Source organism: Cuculus canorus, chromosome 39 (assembly GCF_017976375.1).
Source record: "Cuculus canorus isolate bCucCan1 chromosome 39, bCucCan1.pri, whole genome shotgun sequence".
Classification (NCBI taxonomy): Eukaryota; Metazoa; Chordata; class Aves; order Cuculiformes; family Cuculidae; genus Cuculus; species Cuculus canorus.
The window spans coordinates 627,122-645,470 of NC_071439.1; the positions used below are offsets into that span (position 1 = coordinate 627,122).

An 18,349-nucleotide genomic window follows, 5' to 3' on the forward strand; every position below is an offset into this window, starting at 1 on the left:
TCCCGCGCGATTCGGCTCCTCCCGCCGCCGCTTCGGCAACTTCCGGAGAGCTTCGGCAACTTCCGGTAAGCTTCGGCAACTTCCGGAGAGCTTCGGCCGTTTCCGTCGCTCTTCGGGTGTTTCCGTACCCGTTCGGCCGTTTTCGCCCCCTCTCTGCCCCATAGATCCCCCTTTCTGCCCCATAGATCCTTTCTCTGCCCCATAGATGCCCCTTTTAGCCCCATAGATCCACTCTCTGCCCCATAGATCCCCTCTCTGCCCCATAGATCCCCCTCTCTGACCCATAGATCCCTTCTCTGCCCCATAGATCCCTTCTCTGCCCCATAGATCCCCCTTTTAGCCCCATAGATCCTCCTCTCTGCCCCATAGATCGCCCTCTCTGCCCCACAGATCCCCCTCTCTGCCCCATAGATCCCCTCTCTGCTCCATAGATCCCCCTTTTAGCCCCATAGATCCCCCATTTAGCCCCATAGATCCCCCTCTCTGCCCCATAGATCCCCCTTTTAGCCCCATAGATCCCCCATTTAGCCCCATAGATCCCCCTCTCTGCCCCATAGATCCCCCTTTTAGCCCCATAGATCCCCTCTCTGCCCCACAAATCCCCCTTTTAGCCCCATAGATCCCTTCTCTGCCCCATAGATCCCCCTTTTAGCCCCATAGATCCCTTCTCTGCCCCATAGATCCCCCTTTTAGCCCCATAGATCCCCCTCTCTGCCCCATAGATCCCCCTTTTAGCCCCATAGATCCCCCTCTCTGCCCCACAGATCCCCTCTCTGCCCCACAGATCCCCTTCTCCGCCCCACAGATCCCCTCTCTGCCCCATAGATCCCTTCTCTGCCCCATAGATCCCTCCTTCTGCCCCACAGATCCCCCTCTCTGCCCCACAGATCCCTTCTTCTGCCCCACAAATCCCCCTCTCTGCCCCACAGATCCCCTTCTCTGCCCCACAAATCCCCCTCTCTGCCCCACAGATCCCTTCTCTGCCCCACAGATCCCCCTCTCTGCCCCATAGCGCCTCCCTCTGCCCCACAGATCTCTGCCCCATAGCTATGCCTTCCTGCCCCACAGCCCCACACCTCCCCCCGCCCCATAGCTGCCCCACACGTCTCGCTGCGGGCACCCACGTTTATTGAATCCTTGATTGTCGGGAGCAGCCCTGCCCCACGGCGAGGGGGCGCGACCCACGGCGAGGGGATCTGTGGGTCAGAGAGGGGGGGCTGTGGGGCAGGAGGACCATCTGTGGGGCAGGAGGACGATGTGTGGGGCAGGCTGTGGGTCACACTCTCACCTGGGGGGTCACTTGGGGGGTGAAACCGATGTGGGGCAGGCGACTCCGCTATGGGGCAGAGGCCCTTTGCTATGGGGCAGGCACGCTATGGGGCAGGGAGGTTTCCTATGGGGCAGGCCCCCTCGCTATGGGGCAGGCTGTAAGGCACTGGGGCTGCGCTATGGGGCAGGAGAAGGCACTGAGGGGGGAAGGTGTGGGGCAGCCCCACGGGGCTCAGGTGTGGGGCTGGGAGGGGTTGGGGGGGGGAGGTCAGTTGTGGGGCTGAGAGGTGAGGGGCTGCCGGGGGTCGCTATGGGGCGGGGGGCTTTGCCGTGGGGCGCGGGGGCGTCGCTATGGGGCGCAGGAGAGTCACTGTGGGGGTAAACGACGAGACAGAGGCGCTGCCCGAAGAGCGTCAGAGAGTCTGTGGGGAGAGAGCGACCCATAGCGACCCATAGCGACCCATAGCGACCCATAGCGACCCATAGCGACCCATAGCTGCCCCATAGAGACCCATAGCGACCCATAGCGACCCATAACTGCCCCATAGCGACCCGTAGAGACCCATAGGGACCCATAGAGACCCATAGAGACCCATAGCGACCCATAACTGACCCATAGCGACCCATAGCGACCCGTAGAGACCCCATAGAGACCCCACAGCGACCCATAGCGACCCATAGAGACCCCATAACTGCCCCATAGCGACCCGTAGAGACCCATAGCGACCCATAGAGACCCATAACTGCCCCATAGCGACCCATAGAGACCCATAGCGACCCATAACTGCCCCACAGAGACCCATAGCGACCCATAGAGACCCCATAGAGACCCATAGCGACCCATAGAGACCCATAGCGACCCATAGCAACCCATAGAGACCCAGAGACCCCATAGAGACCCCATAGAGACCCCATAGAGACCCATAGAGACCCCATAGAGACCCCATAGAGACCCCATAGAGACCCATAGAGACCCATAGAGACCCCATAGAGATCCATAGAGACCCCATAGAGACCCATAGAGACCCCATAGAGACCCCATAGAGACCCCATAGAGACCCATAGAGACCCCATAGAGACCCATAGAGACCCATAGAGACCCCATAGAGACCCATAGAGACCCATAGAGACCCCATAGAGATCCATAGAGACCCCATAGAGACCCCATAGAGACCCCATAGAGACCCACAGAGACCCATAGAGACCCCATAGAGACCCATAGAGACCCCATAGAGACCCCATAGAGACCCATAGAGACCCCATAGAGACCCATAGAGACCCCATAGAGACCCATAGAGACCCATAGAGACCCCATAGAGATCCATAGAGACCCCATAGAGACCCCATAGAGACCCCATAGAGACCCACAGAGACCCATAGAGACCCCATAGAGACCCATAGAGACCCCATAGAGACCCATAGAGACCCCATAGAGATCCATAGAGACCCCATAGAGACCCATAGAGACCCCATAGAGACCCACAGAGACCCATAGAGACCCATAGAGACCCACAGAGACCCCATAGAGACCCCATAGAGACCCCATAGAGACCCCATAGAGACCCATAGAGACCCCATAGAGACCCATAGAGACCCATAGAGACCCCATAGCGATCCATAGAGACCCATTGAGCCCATAGAGAACCATTGAGTCCCCATTGAGCCCCCATAGAGGCCCATAGAGGCCCCATAGAGGCCCTCCCAGTCCCTCCCAGTGCTCCCAGTACCGAGGGCCCTGCGCAGGGCGGGCAGGCGGGTGCCCCCGCGCACCCCCAGCAGGTAAAGGGGGGCCCCGGTGGCCATGACGGCGAGGCCCAAGCCGCACGGCAGCGGCTCCGACCACAGCGAGAACAGCAGCAGCGCCGCCCAAACCAGTAAGAAGAGCGCCGGGAAAACCAGCGGCACCTGCGGGAGAAGGTAACTGGGAGCTACTGGGAGGGGACTGGGGGGGGCTGTGGGGGAGAATGGGGACTGGGAGGGACTGGGAGGGGGTTTGGGGGAACTGGGAGGGACTGGGAGGGGGATTGGGGGAACTGGGAGGGACTGGGAGGGGGTTTGGGGAGACTATGGGGGAACTGGGAGGGACTGGGAGGCACTGGGAGGGGGTTTGGGGAACTGGGAGGGACTGGGACAGGGTTTGGGTGAACTGGGAGGGACTGGGAGGGGGTTTCGGGAGACTATGGGGGAACTGGGAGGGACTGGGAGGCACTGGGAGGGGGTTTGGGGGGACTATGGGGGAACTGGGAGGGACTGGGAGGGACTGGGAGGGGGATTGGGGAGACTATGGGGGAACTGGGAGGGACTGGGAGGGGGATTGGGGGAACTGGGAGGGACTGGGAGGCGGTTTGGGGGGGGCTATGGGGGAACTGGGAGGGACTGGGAGGGGGTTTGGGGGAACTGGGAGGCACTGGGAGGGGGTTTGGGGAACTGGGAGGGACTGGGAGGGGGTTTGGGGGAACTGGGAGGCACTGGGAGGGGGTTTGGGGGAACTGGGAGGGACTGGGAGGCACTGGGAGGGACTGTGGGGCAGAATGGGGGCACTGGGAGGCACTGGGAGGGACTGGGAGGGCACTGGGAGGCACTGGGAGGAACTGGGAGGGACTGGGAGGCAGAATTGGGGCACTGGGAGGGGCTGGGAGGGGAGTTTGGGGGCTATAGGGGAACTGGGAGGGACTGGGAGGGACTGGGAGAGGGTTTTGTGGGGCTATGGGGGAACTGGGAGGAACTGGGAGGGACTGGGAGGCACTGGGAGGGGGAATGGAGGCACTGGGAGGGACTGGGAGGGCACTGGGAGGGGGAATGGAGGGACTGGGAGGGCACTGGGAGGGCACTGGGAGGCACTGGGAGGCAGTGGGACCGCCATTAACCCCTCGTGTGCCGCAGCCTCTCAGTGTCCCATAGGAACCATTGGGCGGATGTGTGCGGTGCGGGGGGGGTGTCACTGGTTCCTACTGGTTTATACTGGTTTATACTGGTTTATACTGGTTTATACTGGTGTCTCACCTGCAGGCTGTGCCGCGCGGTCGCCCGGCGCCGCAGCACCACCAGCCCCGCCACCGTCACCCCGTACCACAGGTAATTAACGAACCCCACGTAATTAATGAGCGTCTCGATGTCCCCCGTCACCAGCATCAGCAGCGTCGACACGCACTGGGAGCACTGGCGTTACTGGGAGGCACTGGGGGGCACTGGGAGGCACTGGGAGGGACTGGGAGGCACTGGGAGGGCACTGGGGGGCACTAAGGGGCACTGGGAGGGCACTGGGAGGGACTGGGAGGGCACTAAGGGGCACTGGGAGGGACTGGGAGGGCACTATGGGGCACTGGGAGGGACTGGGAGGGCACTAAGGGGCACTGGGAGGGCACTGGGAGGGACTGGTGTGTATTAGTGTATACTGGGAGGCACTGGGAGGGACTGGGAGGCACTGGGAGGGCACTGGGGGGCACTAAGGGGCACTGGGAGGGCACTGGGAGGGACTGGGAGGCACTGGGAGGGCACTGGGGGGCACTAAGGGGCACTGGGAGGGCACTGGGAGGGACTGGGAGGGCACTATGGGGCACTGGGAGGGACTGGGAGGGCACTAAGGGGCACTGGGAGGGCACTGGGAGGGACTGGTGTGTATTAGTGTATACTGGGAGGCACTGGGAGGGACTGGGAGGCACTGGGGGGCACTGGGAGGGCCCTAAGGGGCACTGGGAGGCACTGGGGGGCACTGGGAGGGCACTGGTGTGTATTAGTGTATACTGGGAGGGTACTGGGAGGGCACTGGGGGGGCACTGGGAGGGACTGGGAGGGCACTGGTGTGTATTAGTGTATACTGGGAGGGTACTGGGAGGCACTGGGAGGGCACTGGGAGGCACTGGGAGGGTCCTAAGGGGCACTGGAAGGGACTGGGAGAGCCCTAAGGGGCACTGGGAGGGTACTGGGAGGCACTGGGAGTGCACTGGTGTGTATTACTGTATACTGGGAGGGTACTGGGAGGGACTGGGAGGGCACTAGGACCCGACATGCCGCGCCCCAACCGCAGGCCACGCCCCATCTCCCTTCAAGCCACGCCCCATCTCCCTTCAAGCCACGCCCCATCCCTTCAAGCCACGCCCTATCCCTTCAAGCCACGCCCCAAACAGCCACCAGAGGCCCTCCCAGTCGCTCCCAGTGCCCCCATTCTGCCCCATAGCCGCGTCCAACCACCTCCCAGTCCCTCCCAGTCGCTCCCAGTGCCCCCATTCTGCCCCACAGCCCCTCCCAGTCGCCTCCCAGTGCCCCCAAACCACCCCGTAGCCCCCCCAAAGCGCCCCACAGCCCCTCCCAGTCGCCTCCCAGTGCACCCAAACCTCCCCACAGCCCCTCCCAGTCGCTCCCAGTCCCTCCCAGTCGCTCCCAGTTGCTCACGGTGACGGCCAGGGCGGGGATGGGGGTCCTCCTCCGCACGTGGATCATGGCCAGCAGCGACGGGAGGTGCCGCTCACGAGCACCAGCGTAGAACAGACTGGGGGGGGGAAAGTGGGGCGAGGGGTCATTTGGGGGGGGCTGTGGGGCACAATGGGGGGCACTGGGAGGGACTGGGAGGGGCTACGGGGTGGTTTGGGGGGGCTGTGGGGGAGTTTGGGGGCACTGGGAGGGACTGGGAGGTGGTTGGAGGGGGCTGTGGGGCAGAATGGGGGCACTGGGAGGGGACTGGGAGGCACTGGGAGGGGACTGGGAGTAGTGGGAGGGGACTGGAAGGGGGAAGGGAAGCACTGGGAGGGGACTGGGGGTTACTGTGGGGTTATTGGGAGCACTGGGGGGCACTGGGAGGGGGATATGGGGTGAATTGGGGGGGCTGTGGGGCAGAATGGGGGTACTGGGAGGGACTGGGAGGGAGTGGGAGGGGGATATGGGGTGGTTTGAGGGGGCTGTGGGGCAGAATGGGGGTACTGGGAGGAACTGGGAGGCACTGGGAGGGACTGGGAGGGGGATATGGGGTGGATTGGGGGGCTGTGGGGCATAATGGGGGCACTGGGAGGGGGATTGGGGTGGATTGGGGGGCTGTGGGGCAGAATGGGGGTACTGGGAGGCACTGGGAGGGACTGGGAGGCACTGGGAGGGGATATGGGGTGGATTGGGGTCATTGGGAAGGGCCGCGGGGCAGTTTGGGGGCGTGGCTTAGATGGCTCGGGCGTGGTTTAGCTGGAATGGGCGTGGCTTAGATGGGATGGGGCGTGGCTTTGTCTGGAAGAGATGTTGCTTGGTTGAGAGGGGCGTGGTTTGGCTGGGAAGGGGCGTGGCCACGAGGGGGCGGCGCCCCTCGTTTGAATGCCTGGCGCGTGACGTCACGGCGAGGGGGCGTGGCCAGAATGAACGCGCGCATCACCGAATGAAGCGTCAACGGGAGGAGGGGGAGGGGGGGAAGGAAGGGCCATAAAGGGGGCTGTGACGTCACAGCGGGGAAGCCGTGACGTCACCGCGACGTCACTGACCGTGAGCAGGTGAAGAGGGACCCATTGACTCCGCCGAAGGTGGAGAGGGCGACGGCGAGCGGCATCACCCACGCCATGGCGCCCAGCGCCCGCTCCCCGAACGACTGCCACGGGCGCCCCGCCTTAACCCACTGCTCCCAGTGCTCCCAGTAACCCCCCCCAGTGCTCCCAGTAACCCCCCAGTGCTCCCAGTAACCCCCCCCCCCCAGCCAGGGGCACCCCAAGGGCCGCCCGAGCGCCGGCGGACGCCGCGGTTGCGGCAAGCAAAGGGTTAACGGGGCTCCCAGTGCCCTCCCAGTGCTCCCAGTAACCGCCCAGTGCCCTCCCAGTGCCTCTCACTGCCTTCCCAGTCACCCCCAGTGCTCCCAGTAACCCCCAGTTCCTGCCCAGTGCCTCCCAGTGCCTCCATTCCCCCTCCCAGTGCCCTCCCAGTACTCCCAGTAACCCCCAAGTAACCCCCAGTCCACCCCCAGTGCCTCTCACTGCCCTCCCAGTGCCTCCCAGTACTCCCAGTAACCCCCCAGTAGCCCCCAGTTCCCTCCCAGTGCCTCTCACTGCCTTCCCAGTGCCCCCCAGTGCCTTCATTCCCCCTCCCAGTGCCCTCCCAGTGCCCTCCCAGTACTCCCAGTAACCCCCCGTAACCCCAGTTCCCTCCCAGTGCCTCTCACTGCCCTCCCAGTGCCTCCCAGTACTCCCAGTAACCCCCCAGTGCCCTCCCAGTGCCTCTCACTGCCTTCCCAAGTCACCCCCAGTGCTCCCAGTAACCCTCAGTCCCCTCCCAGTGCCCTTCCAGTCACCCCCCAGTGCTCCCAGTAACCCCCAGTTCCCTCCCAGTGCCTCTCACTGCCTTCCCAGTCCCTCCCAGTGCCTCCATTTCCCTCCCAGTGCCTCCATTTCCCCTCCCAGTGCCCTCCCAGTGCCTCCCAGTCCCTCCCAGTGCCCCCATTTCCCCTCCCAGTGCCTCCATTTCCCCTCCCAGTGCCTCCATTTCCCCTCCCAGTGCCTCCCAGTCCATCCCAGTGCCTCCATTTCCCCTCCCAGTGCCTCCCAGTCCATCCCAGTGCCTCCATTTCCCCTCCCAGTGCCTCCCAGTCCATCCCAGTGCCTCCATTTCCCCTCCCAGTGCCCCCCAGTGCCCCCATTTCCCCTCCCAGTGCCCTCCCAGTGCCGTCCCAGTGCTCCCAGTGCTCCCAGTCTCCCTCACCACGGCCACGGCGCTGGACTGGAGGAGTTCGTGGGGGCTGAGGGCGGTGACGTAGGCGACGTTGGCGAAGACGTAGATGAAGGTGACGAGAGGGATGGAGATGAAGATGGCGCGGGGCAGGTTCCTGCGGGTCCCCCACGGCGAAACGCGGCGTCCGGGGGGGAAAATGGAATTCCGGCAAAAAAATTAAAATTTCAGAAAAAAAATTAAAATTTCAGCAAAAAAAAAAATTTCAGGAAAAAAACAAAATTTCAGGGAAAAATAAAATTTCAGCAAAAAAATAAAATTCCAGAAAAAAATAAAATTTCAGCAAAAAACCAAAATTTCCAAAAAAAACCCAAAATTTCAGCAAAAAAATAAAATTTCAGCAAAAAAATAAAATTTCAGCAAAAAAAATAAAATTTCAGCAAAAAAACCAAAATTTCAGCAAAAAAAATAAAATTCCAGCAAAAAATTAAAATTTCAGCAAAAATATAAAATTTCAGAAAAAAATAAAATTTCAGCAAAAAACCCAAAATTTCAGCAAAAAAATAAAATTTCAGCAATAAAATAAAATTTCAGCAAAAAATTAAAATTTCAGCAAAAAACCACAAAATTTCAGAAAAAAAATTTCAGGAAAAAACCCAAAATTTCAGCAAAAAACCACAAAATTTCAGCAAAAAAACCCAAAATTGCAGCAAAAAAACCCCAAAATTTCAGCAAAAAACCCCAAAATTGCAGCAAAAAACCCAAAATTTCAGCAAAAAACCAAAATTGCAGCAAAAAACCCACAAAATTGCAGCAAAAACCAAAAATTCCAGCAAAAAAATAAAATTCCAGCAAAAATCCCCAAAATTGCAGCAAAAAAACCCAAAATTTCAGCAAAAAACCACAAAATTCACGAGCAAAAACCAAAATTCCAGCAAAAAACCCACAAAATTTCAGCAAAACCCAAAAATTCCAGCAAAAAAAAAAAATTCCAGCAAAAAAACCCAAAATTGCAGCAAAAACCCCCAAAATTGCAGCAAAACCCCACAAAATTCCAGCAAAAGAAAGCAAAATTCCAGGAAAAGAAATCAAAATTCCAGCAAAAAAAATAAAATTCCCCACAGGAAAGAACAAAATTTCAGAAAAAAACCCCAAATTTCAGCAAAAGAAAGCAGAATTGCAGCCAAAATATTGAAATTACACAAATAAACCAAAATTCCAACGAGAAAAACCCCTTTTTTCACCCCAAAACCCCTTTTTCCCCCAAATCTCCCATTTTTGCTCCCAAATCTCCCACTTTTGCCCCAAACCGCCATTTTTTGGCCTAAAATCGCTCTTTTTTACCCCAAAATCCCCCTTTTTTCACCCCAAACCGCCCCTATTCCCTCTCACCGCCCCCTCGGTCGACGCCGCTCCCCATTTCCCCCCTTTTGCGCCCCCAAACCCCCCCTTTTTCGCCCCCAATCCCCATTTCGGCCCCAAATTTGCCGTTTTTGGCGCCGTTTTTGGCCCTTTTTTGCCCGAAAGGGCGGTTTTTTCCGCCCAAAGCGCACCGGTGCGGCTCCACCAACTCTTCGGTGACGTAGTTGAGGAAGTTCCATCCTCCGTAGGCGAAGGATCCCTGGAGGCAGGCGAGGGCCAAGGAGCCCCCCGACGGCCCCGCGCCCCAAAACCAGAACGCCCGCGACGGCGACAGCCACGAGTGGTGACCTGCGGGAACCCGCTGGGAGCACTGGGAGCCACTGGGAGCCACTGGGAGGGACTGGGAGGCACTGGGAGCACTGGGAATGGGTGCTGGGAGGCACTGGGAGGGACTGGGAGCACTGGGAGGGACTGGGAGGGACTGGGAATGGGCGCTCGGAGCCACTGGGAGGGACTGGGAGCACTGGGGGGGCACTGGGAGGGACTGGGAGCACTGGGAGGCACTGGGAGGGACTGGGAGCACTGGGAATGGGCACCGGGAGCCACTGGGAGGGACGGGGGGGGACTGGGAATGGGCGCTGGGGGGGACTGGGAGCACTGGGAACGGGCACTGGGAGCCACTGGGAGGGACGGGGGGGGACTGGGAGGGACTGGGAGGCACTGGGAGGGACTGGGAGGGGGAATGGGGGCACTGGGAGGGACTGGGAATGGGCACTGGGGGCACTGGGAGGGACTGGGAGCCACTGGGGATGGGGACTGGGAGGCACTGGGGATGGGGACTGGGAGCACTGGGAGCCACTGGGAGGCACTGGGAGCACTGGGAATGGGCGCTGAGAGCCACTGGGAGGCACTGGGAGGGACTGGGGGTACTGGGAGCACTGGGAATGAGTGCTGGGAGGGCACTGGGAGGGACTGGGAGTACTGGGAATGGGCGCTGGGAGGGACTGGGAGGCACTGGGAGGCACTGGGAGGGACTGGGAGGGACTGGGAGGGACTGGGAGGCACTGGGAGCCACTGGGAGGGACTGGGAGCCACTAGGAGGGACTGGGAGGGCGCTGGGAGCCACTGGGAGGTACTGGGAGGCACTGGGAGGGACTGGGAGCACTGGGAGGCATTGGGAGGGACTGGGAGCACTGGGAGGCACTGGGGGTACTGGGAATGGGTGCTGGGTGGGACTGGGCGGGACTGGGAATGGGTGCTGGGAGGGACTGGGAGGGACTGGGAATGGGTGCTGGGAGGGACTGGGAGGGACTGGGAGTACTGGGAGGCACTGGAGGGAACTGGGAGGGGTAACTGGGAGCACTGGGACGGCAACCCAGGGGAAACTGGGAACTGTGGGGGACGGGGGGGTTGTAAGAGGGAAGACAACAGGTCTAACTGGTTTATACTGGTTTATACTGGTCTATACTGGTCTATACTGGTCTATACTGGTCTATACTGGTCTATACTGGTCTATAGCGAGAATGGGGAGTGGGGATGTGGGGAATGAGGGGAGGGTGATATGGGGAAAGCGGGAACTGTGGGGGAAGCGGGGGCTGTAGGAGGGTGGGGAAGGGGCCTAACTGGTTTATACTGGTCTATACTGGTCTATACTGGTTTATACTGGTTTATACTGGTCTATACTGGTCTATAGTGAGAACGGGGAGTGGGGATGTGGGGAATGAGGGGAAGGTGATATGGGGAAAGTGGGAACTGTGGGGGAAGCGGGGGCTGTAGGAGGGCGGGGAAGGGGCCTAACTGGTTTATACTGGTTTATACTGGTTTATACTGGTCTGTACTGGTTTGCAGTGGGGGGACTGACCCTGGCAGATGCGGACGAGCCCGGTGCCGATGATGAGGGCGAGCGCCAGCAGCTTCCCCGCCGTGAACACGTCCTGAACCCGCGTGGCCCAGCGCACGCTCGCACAGTTCACCCAGGTGAGCAGCACTGGGAGCACTGGGAGTCACTGGGAGGGACTGGGAGGGACTGGGAGGGGGAATGGGGGAACTGGGAGGGACTGGGAGGCACTGGGAGGGGGAATGGGGGAACTGGGAGGGACTGGGAGGGGAATGGAGGCACTGGGAGGGACTGGGAGGAGGAATGGGGGCACTGGGAGCACTGGGAATGGGGACTGGGAGTACTGGGAGGGCACTGGGAGGAGGAATGGGGGCACTGGGAGCACTGGGAGGGATTGGGTGGGGGAATTGGGGAACTGGGAGGGACTGGGAGGGAACTGGGAGGGAACTGGGAGACGGAATGGGGGCACTGGGAGGGACTGGGAGGCACTGGGAGGGGAATTGAGGAACTGGGAGGGAACTGGGAGGGACTGGGGGGCACTGGGAGGGGGAAGGGGGGCACTGGGAGGGAGTGGGAGGGGGAATGGGGGAACTGGGAGGGACTGGGAATGGGGGAACTGGTGTGGGACTGGTCTGTAAGTGGCCTAACTGGTGTTTAACTGGTCTATACTGGTCTATACTGGTCTGTACCGGACTCAGCAAGCAGGCAGGAGACAGCAGACTGCTGCTCTATGGCGTTCTATACTGGTTTGTACTGGTCTATACTGGTTTATACTCTCCACACTACTCTATACTGGTCCGTACTGGTTTATACCGGTTCATACTGCTCTATACTGGTTTATACTGGTCTATACTGGTCCACACTGGACTCCGTCGGCAGGCAGCAGCCAACTCCCTCCTACTCTGCACAGCTCTGTACTGGTCCATACTGGTCCCTACTACCCTATACTGGTCCGTACTGGTTTATACTGGTGCACACTGCTCTATAACGGTCTATACTGGTTTATACTGGTCTATACTGGTCTATACTGGTCTATACTGGTCCCTACTGGACGCAGAAAGCAGGCAGCAGCCAGCTGTGAGGTGCTGCGTGCTGGTCCGTGTTGGCCTGTGGTACCCAGTACTGGTCCGAACTGGTTTATACTGGTCCATACCGCTCTATAACAGTCCATACTGGTTTATACTGGTCCATACTGGTCTATACTGGTCTATACTGGTCCCTACTGGACGCAGCAAGCAGGCAGCAGCCCGCTGTGAGGTGCTGCGTGCTGGTCCGTATTGGCCTATATTGCCCCGTGGTGCCCGGTGGTGCCCGGTGGTGGTCGGTACTGGTCTGTACTGGTCTATACTGGTCTGTACTGGTGGACTCACGCAGGCAGGCGGCGGCCAGCAGGCGCAGGGCGGGCTCGGGGGCGTCGCAGGGCAGCAGCGGGCGCAGAGCGTAGTGGGCGAAGGTGAGGGCGATGACGGCCTGGTTGGTGGGGTAAATCACCAGCACCGCGATCCACAGCCGCAGGAACCTGACCCATAGCGACCCATAGCGCCTGACCCACAGCGACCCATAGAGCCACCCCATAGCGACCCACAGAGCCGCCCCATAGCGACCCACAGCGACCCATAGCGACCGGAGACCCATAGACACCAATGGGTACCAATAGGGAACAATGGGAGCTAATGGGGACCCATAGAGCCCTGAGCCATAGATCCTGACCCATAGTGACCCATAGCGCCTGACCCATAGCGACCCATAGACCTGACCCATAGCGACCCACAGCGACCCATAGCGACCCATAGCGACCAGAGACCCATAGAGACCAATGGGAACCAATGGGACCAATAGGGATCAATGGGAGCTAATGGGGACCCATAGAGCCCTGACCCATAGATACTGACCCATAGAGACCCATAGAGCCCTGACCCATAGATCCCAACCCATAGAGACCCATAGATCCGCCCCATAGCAACCCACAGCGACCCATAGCGACCACAGCCCCATAGAGACCAATGGGAACCAATAGGAACCAATGGGAACCAATGGGACCAATAGGGATCAATGGGAGTTAATGGGGACCCATAGAGACCCATAGAGCCCTGACGCATAGATCCTGACCCATAGCGACCCATAGAGTCCTGACCCATAGATCCTGACCCATAGCGACCCATAGATCCGCCCCATAGCGACCAGAGACCCATAGAGACCAGAGAGCCCCATAGAGACCAATGGGAACCAATAGGGATCAATGGGAGCTAATGGGGACCTATAGAGACCCATAGAGCCCTGACCCATAGTGACCCATAGATCCGCCCCATAGCCACCCACAGAGCCCTGACCCATAGATCGTGACCCATAGTGACCCATAGAGCCCTGACCCATAGATCCTGACCCATAGAGACCCATAGAGCCGCCCCATAGTGACCAAAGCCCCATAGAGACCAGAGAGACCCATAGAGACCAATGGGAACCAATAGGGATCAATGGGAGCTAATGGGGACCCATAGAGACCCATAAAGCCCTGACCCATAGCGACCCATAGATCCGCCCCATAGCCACCCACAGAGCCCTGACCCATAGATCGTGACCCATAGCGACCCATAGAGCCCTGACCCATAGATCCTGACCCATAGAGACCCATAGAGCCGCCCCATAGTGACCAAAGCCCCATAGAGACCAGAGAGACCCATAGAGACCAATGGGAACCAATAGGGATCAATGGGGACTAAGGGGGACCCATAGAGACCCCTAAAGCCCTGACCCATAGTGACCCATAGATCCGCCCCATAGCCACCCACAGAGCCCTGACCCATAGATCCCGCCCCATAGCGACCCATAGATCCGCCCCATGGCGACCCACAGAGCCCTGACCCATAGATCCCGACCCATAGCGACCCATAGATCCGCCCCATAGCGACCAGAGACCCATAGAGACCAGAGAGCCCCATAGAGACCAATGGGAACCAATGGGACCAATAGGGATCAATGGGAGCTAATGGGGACCCATAGCGACCCATAGAGCCCTGACCCATAGATCCCGACCCATAGCGACCCATAGATCCGCCCCATAGTGACCCACAGAGCCCTGACCCATAGATCCGCCCCATAGCGACCAGAGACCCATAGAAATCAGAGAGACCCACAGAGACCCATAGAGACCAATGGGAACCAATGGAACCAATAGGGATCAATGGGAGCTAATGGGGATCCATAGAGACCCATAAAGCCCTGACCCATAGCGACCCATAGATCCACCCCATAGCCACCCACAGAGCCCTGACCCATAGATCCCGCCCCGTAGCGACCCCTAGATCCGCCCCACGGCGACCCACAGAGCCCTGACCCATAGATCCCGCCCCATAGCGACCCCTAGATCCGCCCCACGGCGACCCACAGAGCCCTGACCCATAGCTCCGCCCCCCGCCCCACGGCTGTGACCCCACTCACCCCGCCAGCCCCCCGAAGATGTGGGTCACGTAGGCGTAGTCGCCCCCCGAGCGCGGGATGGCGACCCCCAGCTCGGCGTAGCACAGGGCCCCCACGGCCGTGATGGCGCCCGTCGCGCCCCACACCACCAGCGCCAGCCCCACGGCGCCCGCGTTCTCCAGCACGCCCCGCGGCGACACGAAGATCCCCGACCCGATGATGTTCCCTGGGGGGAGAGAGACGCCACCCACGGCGCTGTGGGGCGACCCACGGCGCTATGGGGCGACCCACAGACTCCATACGGCTCTATACAGGGCTCCCCGCTATGGGGCAGGAGGGCTATGGGGTGCCCCATGGCTCTATGGGGTGGCCCACGGACTCCATACGGCTCTATAAAGGGTTCCCTGCTATGGGGCAGGAGGGCTATGGGGCGACCCATATCCCTATAGGGCGACCCACGGCACTATGGGGCGACCCACGGCCTCCATACGGCTCTATAAAGGGCTCCCCGCTATGGGGCAGGAGGGATATGGGGCAACCCACATCCCTATGGGTGCCCCACGGCACTATGGGGTGACCCACGGCACTATGGGGCGACCCACGGACTCCATGCACCTCTATAAAGGGCTCCCCGCTATGGGGCAGGAGGAATATGGGCCGACCCATGGCCCTATGGGTGCCCCACGGCGCTATGGGGCGACCCACAGACTCCATACGGCTCTATAAAGGGCTCCCTGCTATGGGGCAGGAGGGATATGGGGCGACCCACATCCCTATGGGGTGACCCACGGCGCTATGGGGCGACCCATGGACTCCATATGGCTCTATAAAGGGCTCCCCGCTATGGGGCAGGAGGGATATGGGGCGACCCACATCCCTATGGGGTGACCCACGGCGCTATGGGGCGACCCATGGACTCCATATGGCTCTATAAAGGGCTCCCCGCTATGGGGCAGGAGAGATATGGGGTGCCCCACATCCCTATGGGTGACCCACGGCGCTATGGGGCGACCCACGGCCTCCATACGGCTCTATACAGGGCTCCCCGCTATGGGGCAGGAGGGATATGGGGTGACCCACGGCGCTATGGGGCGACCCACAGACTCCATACGGCTCTATAAAGGGCTCCCCGCTATGGGGCAGGAGGGGCTATGGGGTGACCCACATCCCTATGGGTGACCCACGGCGCTATGGGCGACCCACGGCCTCCATACGGCTCTATAAAGGGCTCCCCGCTATTGGGCAGGAGGGCTATGGGGTGACCCACATCCCTGTGGGTGACCCACGGCGCTATGGGGCGACCCACGGCCTCCACACGGCTCTATAAAGGGCTCTCCGCTATGGGGCAGGAGGGATATGGGTGACCCACATCCCTATGGGGTGACCCACGGCACTATGGGGCGACCCATGGACTCCATACAGCTCTATAAAGGGCTCCCCGCTATGGGGCAGGAGGGATATGGGGTGACCCACATCCCTATGGGTTGACCCACGGCGCTATGGGGCGCCCCATAACGACCCTCCAGCCCTATAGGGAGGATTTAGGGGTGCCCGGAGTGAGATTTGGGGGGAAACAGAGCGGTTTGGGGGGGATTTTGGGGTCCTGGGGGGAGATTTGGGGGGAAACAGTGGGATTTGGGGGTCTGAAGGGATTTGGGGGGTCCAGGGAGGGAGATTTGGGGGTTACAGAGGGGTTTGGGGTTGGAAACAGTGGGATTTGGGGGCGTCTGCGCGGATTTGGGGGGAAACAGTGGGATTTGGGGGGGTCTGCATGGATTTGGGGGATTGGGGGGTCCCTGGGGGGACATTTGGGGGGACGGAGGGGTTTGGGGTTGGAAACAGTGGGATTTGGGGGGTCTGGGGGGATTTGGGGGATTTGAGGGGTCTGGAGGATTTGGGGGGTCCCTGGGGGGAGATTTGAGGGGTACAGAGGGGTTTGGGGTTGGAAACAGTGGGATTTGGGGGGTCTGGATGGATTTGGGGGTCCTCTAGGTGGATTTGGGGGGATTTGAGGGGTCCCTGGAAGGGTTTGGGGGTCCCTGGGGGGAGATTTGGGGGTGAATAGAGGGATTTGGGGGAAAACAGTGGGATTTGGGGGGGTCTGGATGGATTTGGGGGATTTGGGGGGTCCCTGGGGGGACATTTGGGGGTACAGAGGGGTTGGGGTTGGAAACAGTGGAATTTGGGGGGAAACAGTGGGATTTGGGGGGTCTGGATGGATTTGGGGCGGTCTGTGTGATTTTTGGGGTGACTCGAGGGGTCCCTGGAAGGATTTTGGGGGTCCCTGGATGGAGATTCGTGGGGTACAGAGAGGTTTGGGGTCGGAAACAGTGGGATTTGGGGGAAACAGTGGGATTTGGGGGGGTCTGGATGGATTTGGGGGGGTCTGTGTGATTTTTGGGGTGATTCGAGGGGTCCCTGGAAGGATTTTGGGGGTCCCTGGAGGGAGATTCGTGGGGTACAGAGAGGTTTGGGGTCGGAAACAGTGGAATTTGGGGGGAAACAGTGGGATTTGGGGGGTCTGGATGGATTTGGGGGGGTCTGTGTGGTTTTTGGGTGATTCGAGGGGTCCCTGGACGGGTTTTGGGGGTCCCTGGAGGGAGATTCGTGGGGTACAGAGAGGTTGGGGGTCGGAAAGAGTGGAATTTGGGGGGAAACAGGAATTTGTGGGGAAAACAGCGGGATTTGGGGGGTCTGGATGGATTTGGGGGGGTCTGTGTGATTTTTGGGGCGATTCGAGGGTCCCTGGACAGGTTTTTGGGGGTCCCTGGAGGGAGATTCGTGGGGTACAGAGAGGTTGGGGTCGGAAACAGTGGGATTTGGAGGGAAACAGTGGGATTTGGGGGGGTCTGGATGGATTTGGGGGGTCTGTGTGGTTTTTGGGGTGACTTGAGGGGTCCCTGGACGGGTTTTGGGGGTCCCTGGAGGGAGATTCGTGGGGTACAGAGAGGTTTGGGGTTGGAAACAGTGGAATTTGGGGAAACAGTGGGATTTGGGGGGGTCTGGATGGATTTGAGGGGGTCTGTGTGATTTTTGGGGTGATTTGGGGGGTCCCTGGAAGGATTTTGGGGGTCCCTGGAGGGAGATTCGTGGGTACAGAGGGGTTGGGGGTCGGAAACAGTGGGATTTGAGGGGAAACAGTGGGATTTGGAGGGAAACAGTGGGATTTGGTTGGAAACAGCGGGATTTTGGGGGATACCCTGGAGGATTTTGTGGGGTTGGCGCTCCGGAGCGCCTCCGGGGTGGTTTTTAGGGTGTCCGTCCCCCCCAAATCTCCTCACCCACAATGATGCCGCAGGCGCTGAGCAGTCCGATTTCCTTCTTCAAGGCCACGGCGCCGCCGTCCCCCCTTCTCCCTCCTCCTTTTTCCCGGGGGGATCCCCCTTTTCCTCGCTTTTCCGGCCTTTTTCCTCCATGGCTTCCGTCGGGGGTTTTCGGGGGGTGTCCTCGGGTGTCTCCTTCTGGGTTTTTGGGGTGTCGGGTGGTTGTTTATCTCCTGCGCCGCGGTGGGAGGTTCTCGGCGGCGATCCCGCAGCCGAAAAAAAACATGGGGGGGGGGGGGTGGGGGGGGTTCCCCCTTTTTTTTTTTCCGTTTTCCTGGGATATGGACTTTTGGGATACGAAGAGGGGAAAAGAGAAGCGTTTGGGGATCCTTCGGGCGCCCCGAAATCCTCTCGGCTTCGCCTTCCCCGCGACCTTCGGCCTCTCCTGATAACGGGGAGAGGACTTTCCCCCTTCCTTGAGGAGGAGGGGAGGAAGGAGGGAGACGGAGGGGGGGTTGGGAAATGGGGGGACGGGGAAGGGGGGGGGTTGTGCCTTCAAACCCCCCCCTCC

At 60.1% G+C, this 18,349-nt stretch overlaps 1 protein-coding gene across 1 annotated transcript; it reads right to left on the reverse strand.

Annotated features, from left to right (window-relative positions):
- Positions 1–1,111: 1,111 nt before the first annotated feature.
- Positions 1,112–18,001, reverse strand: SLC7A8 (solute carrier family 7 member 8; the record flags this gene model as incomplete). The annotated part of the gene is made up of 11 exons (XM_054053120.1): positions 1,112–1,691; positions 2,997–3,174; positions 4,273–4,419; positions 5,662–5,758; positions 6,729–6,832; positions 7,933–8,056; positions 9,453–9,609; positions 11,123–11,248; positions 12,469–12,617; positions 14,537–14,741; positions 17,797–18,001. Coding segments are annotated over 11 exons (1,737 nt in total), but the record flags the coding sequence as incomplete, so codon positions are not given.
- Positions 18,002–18,349: the final 348 nt, after the last annotated feature.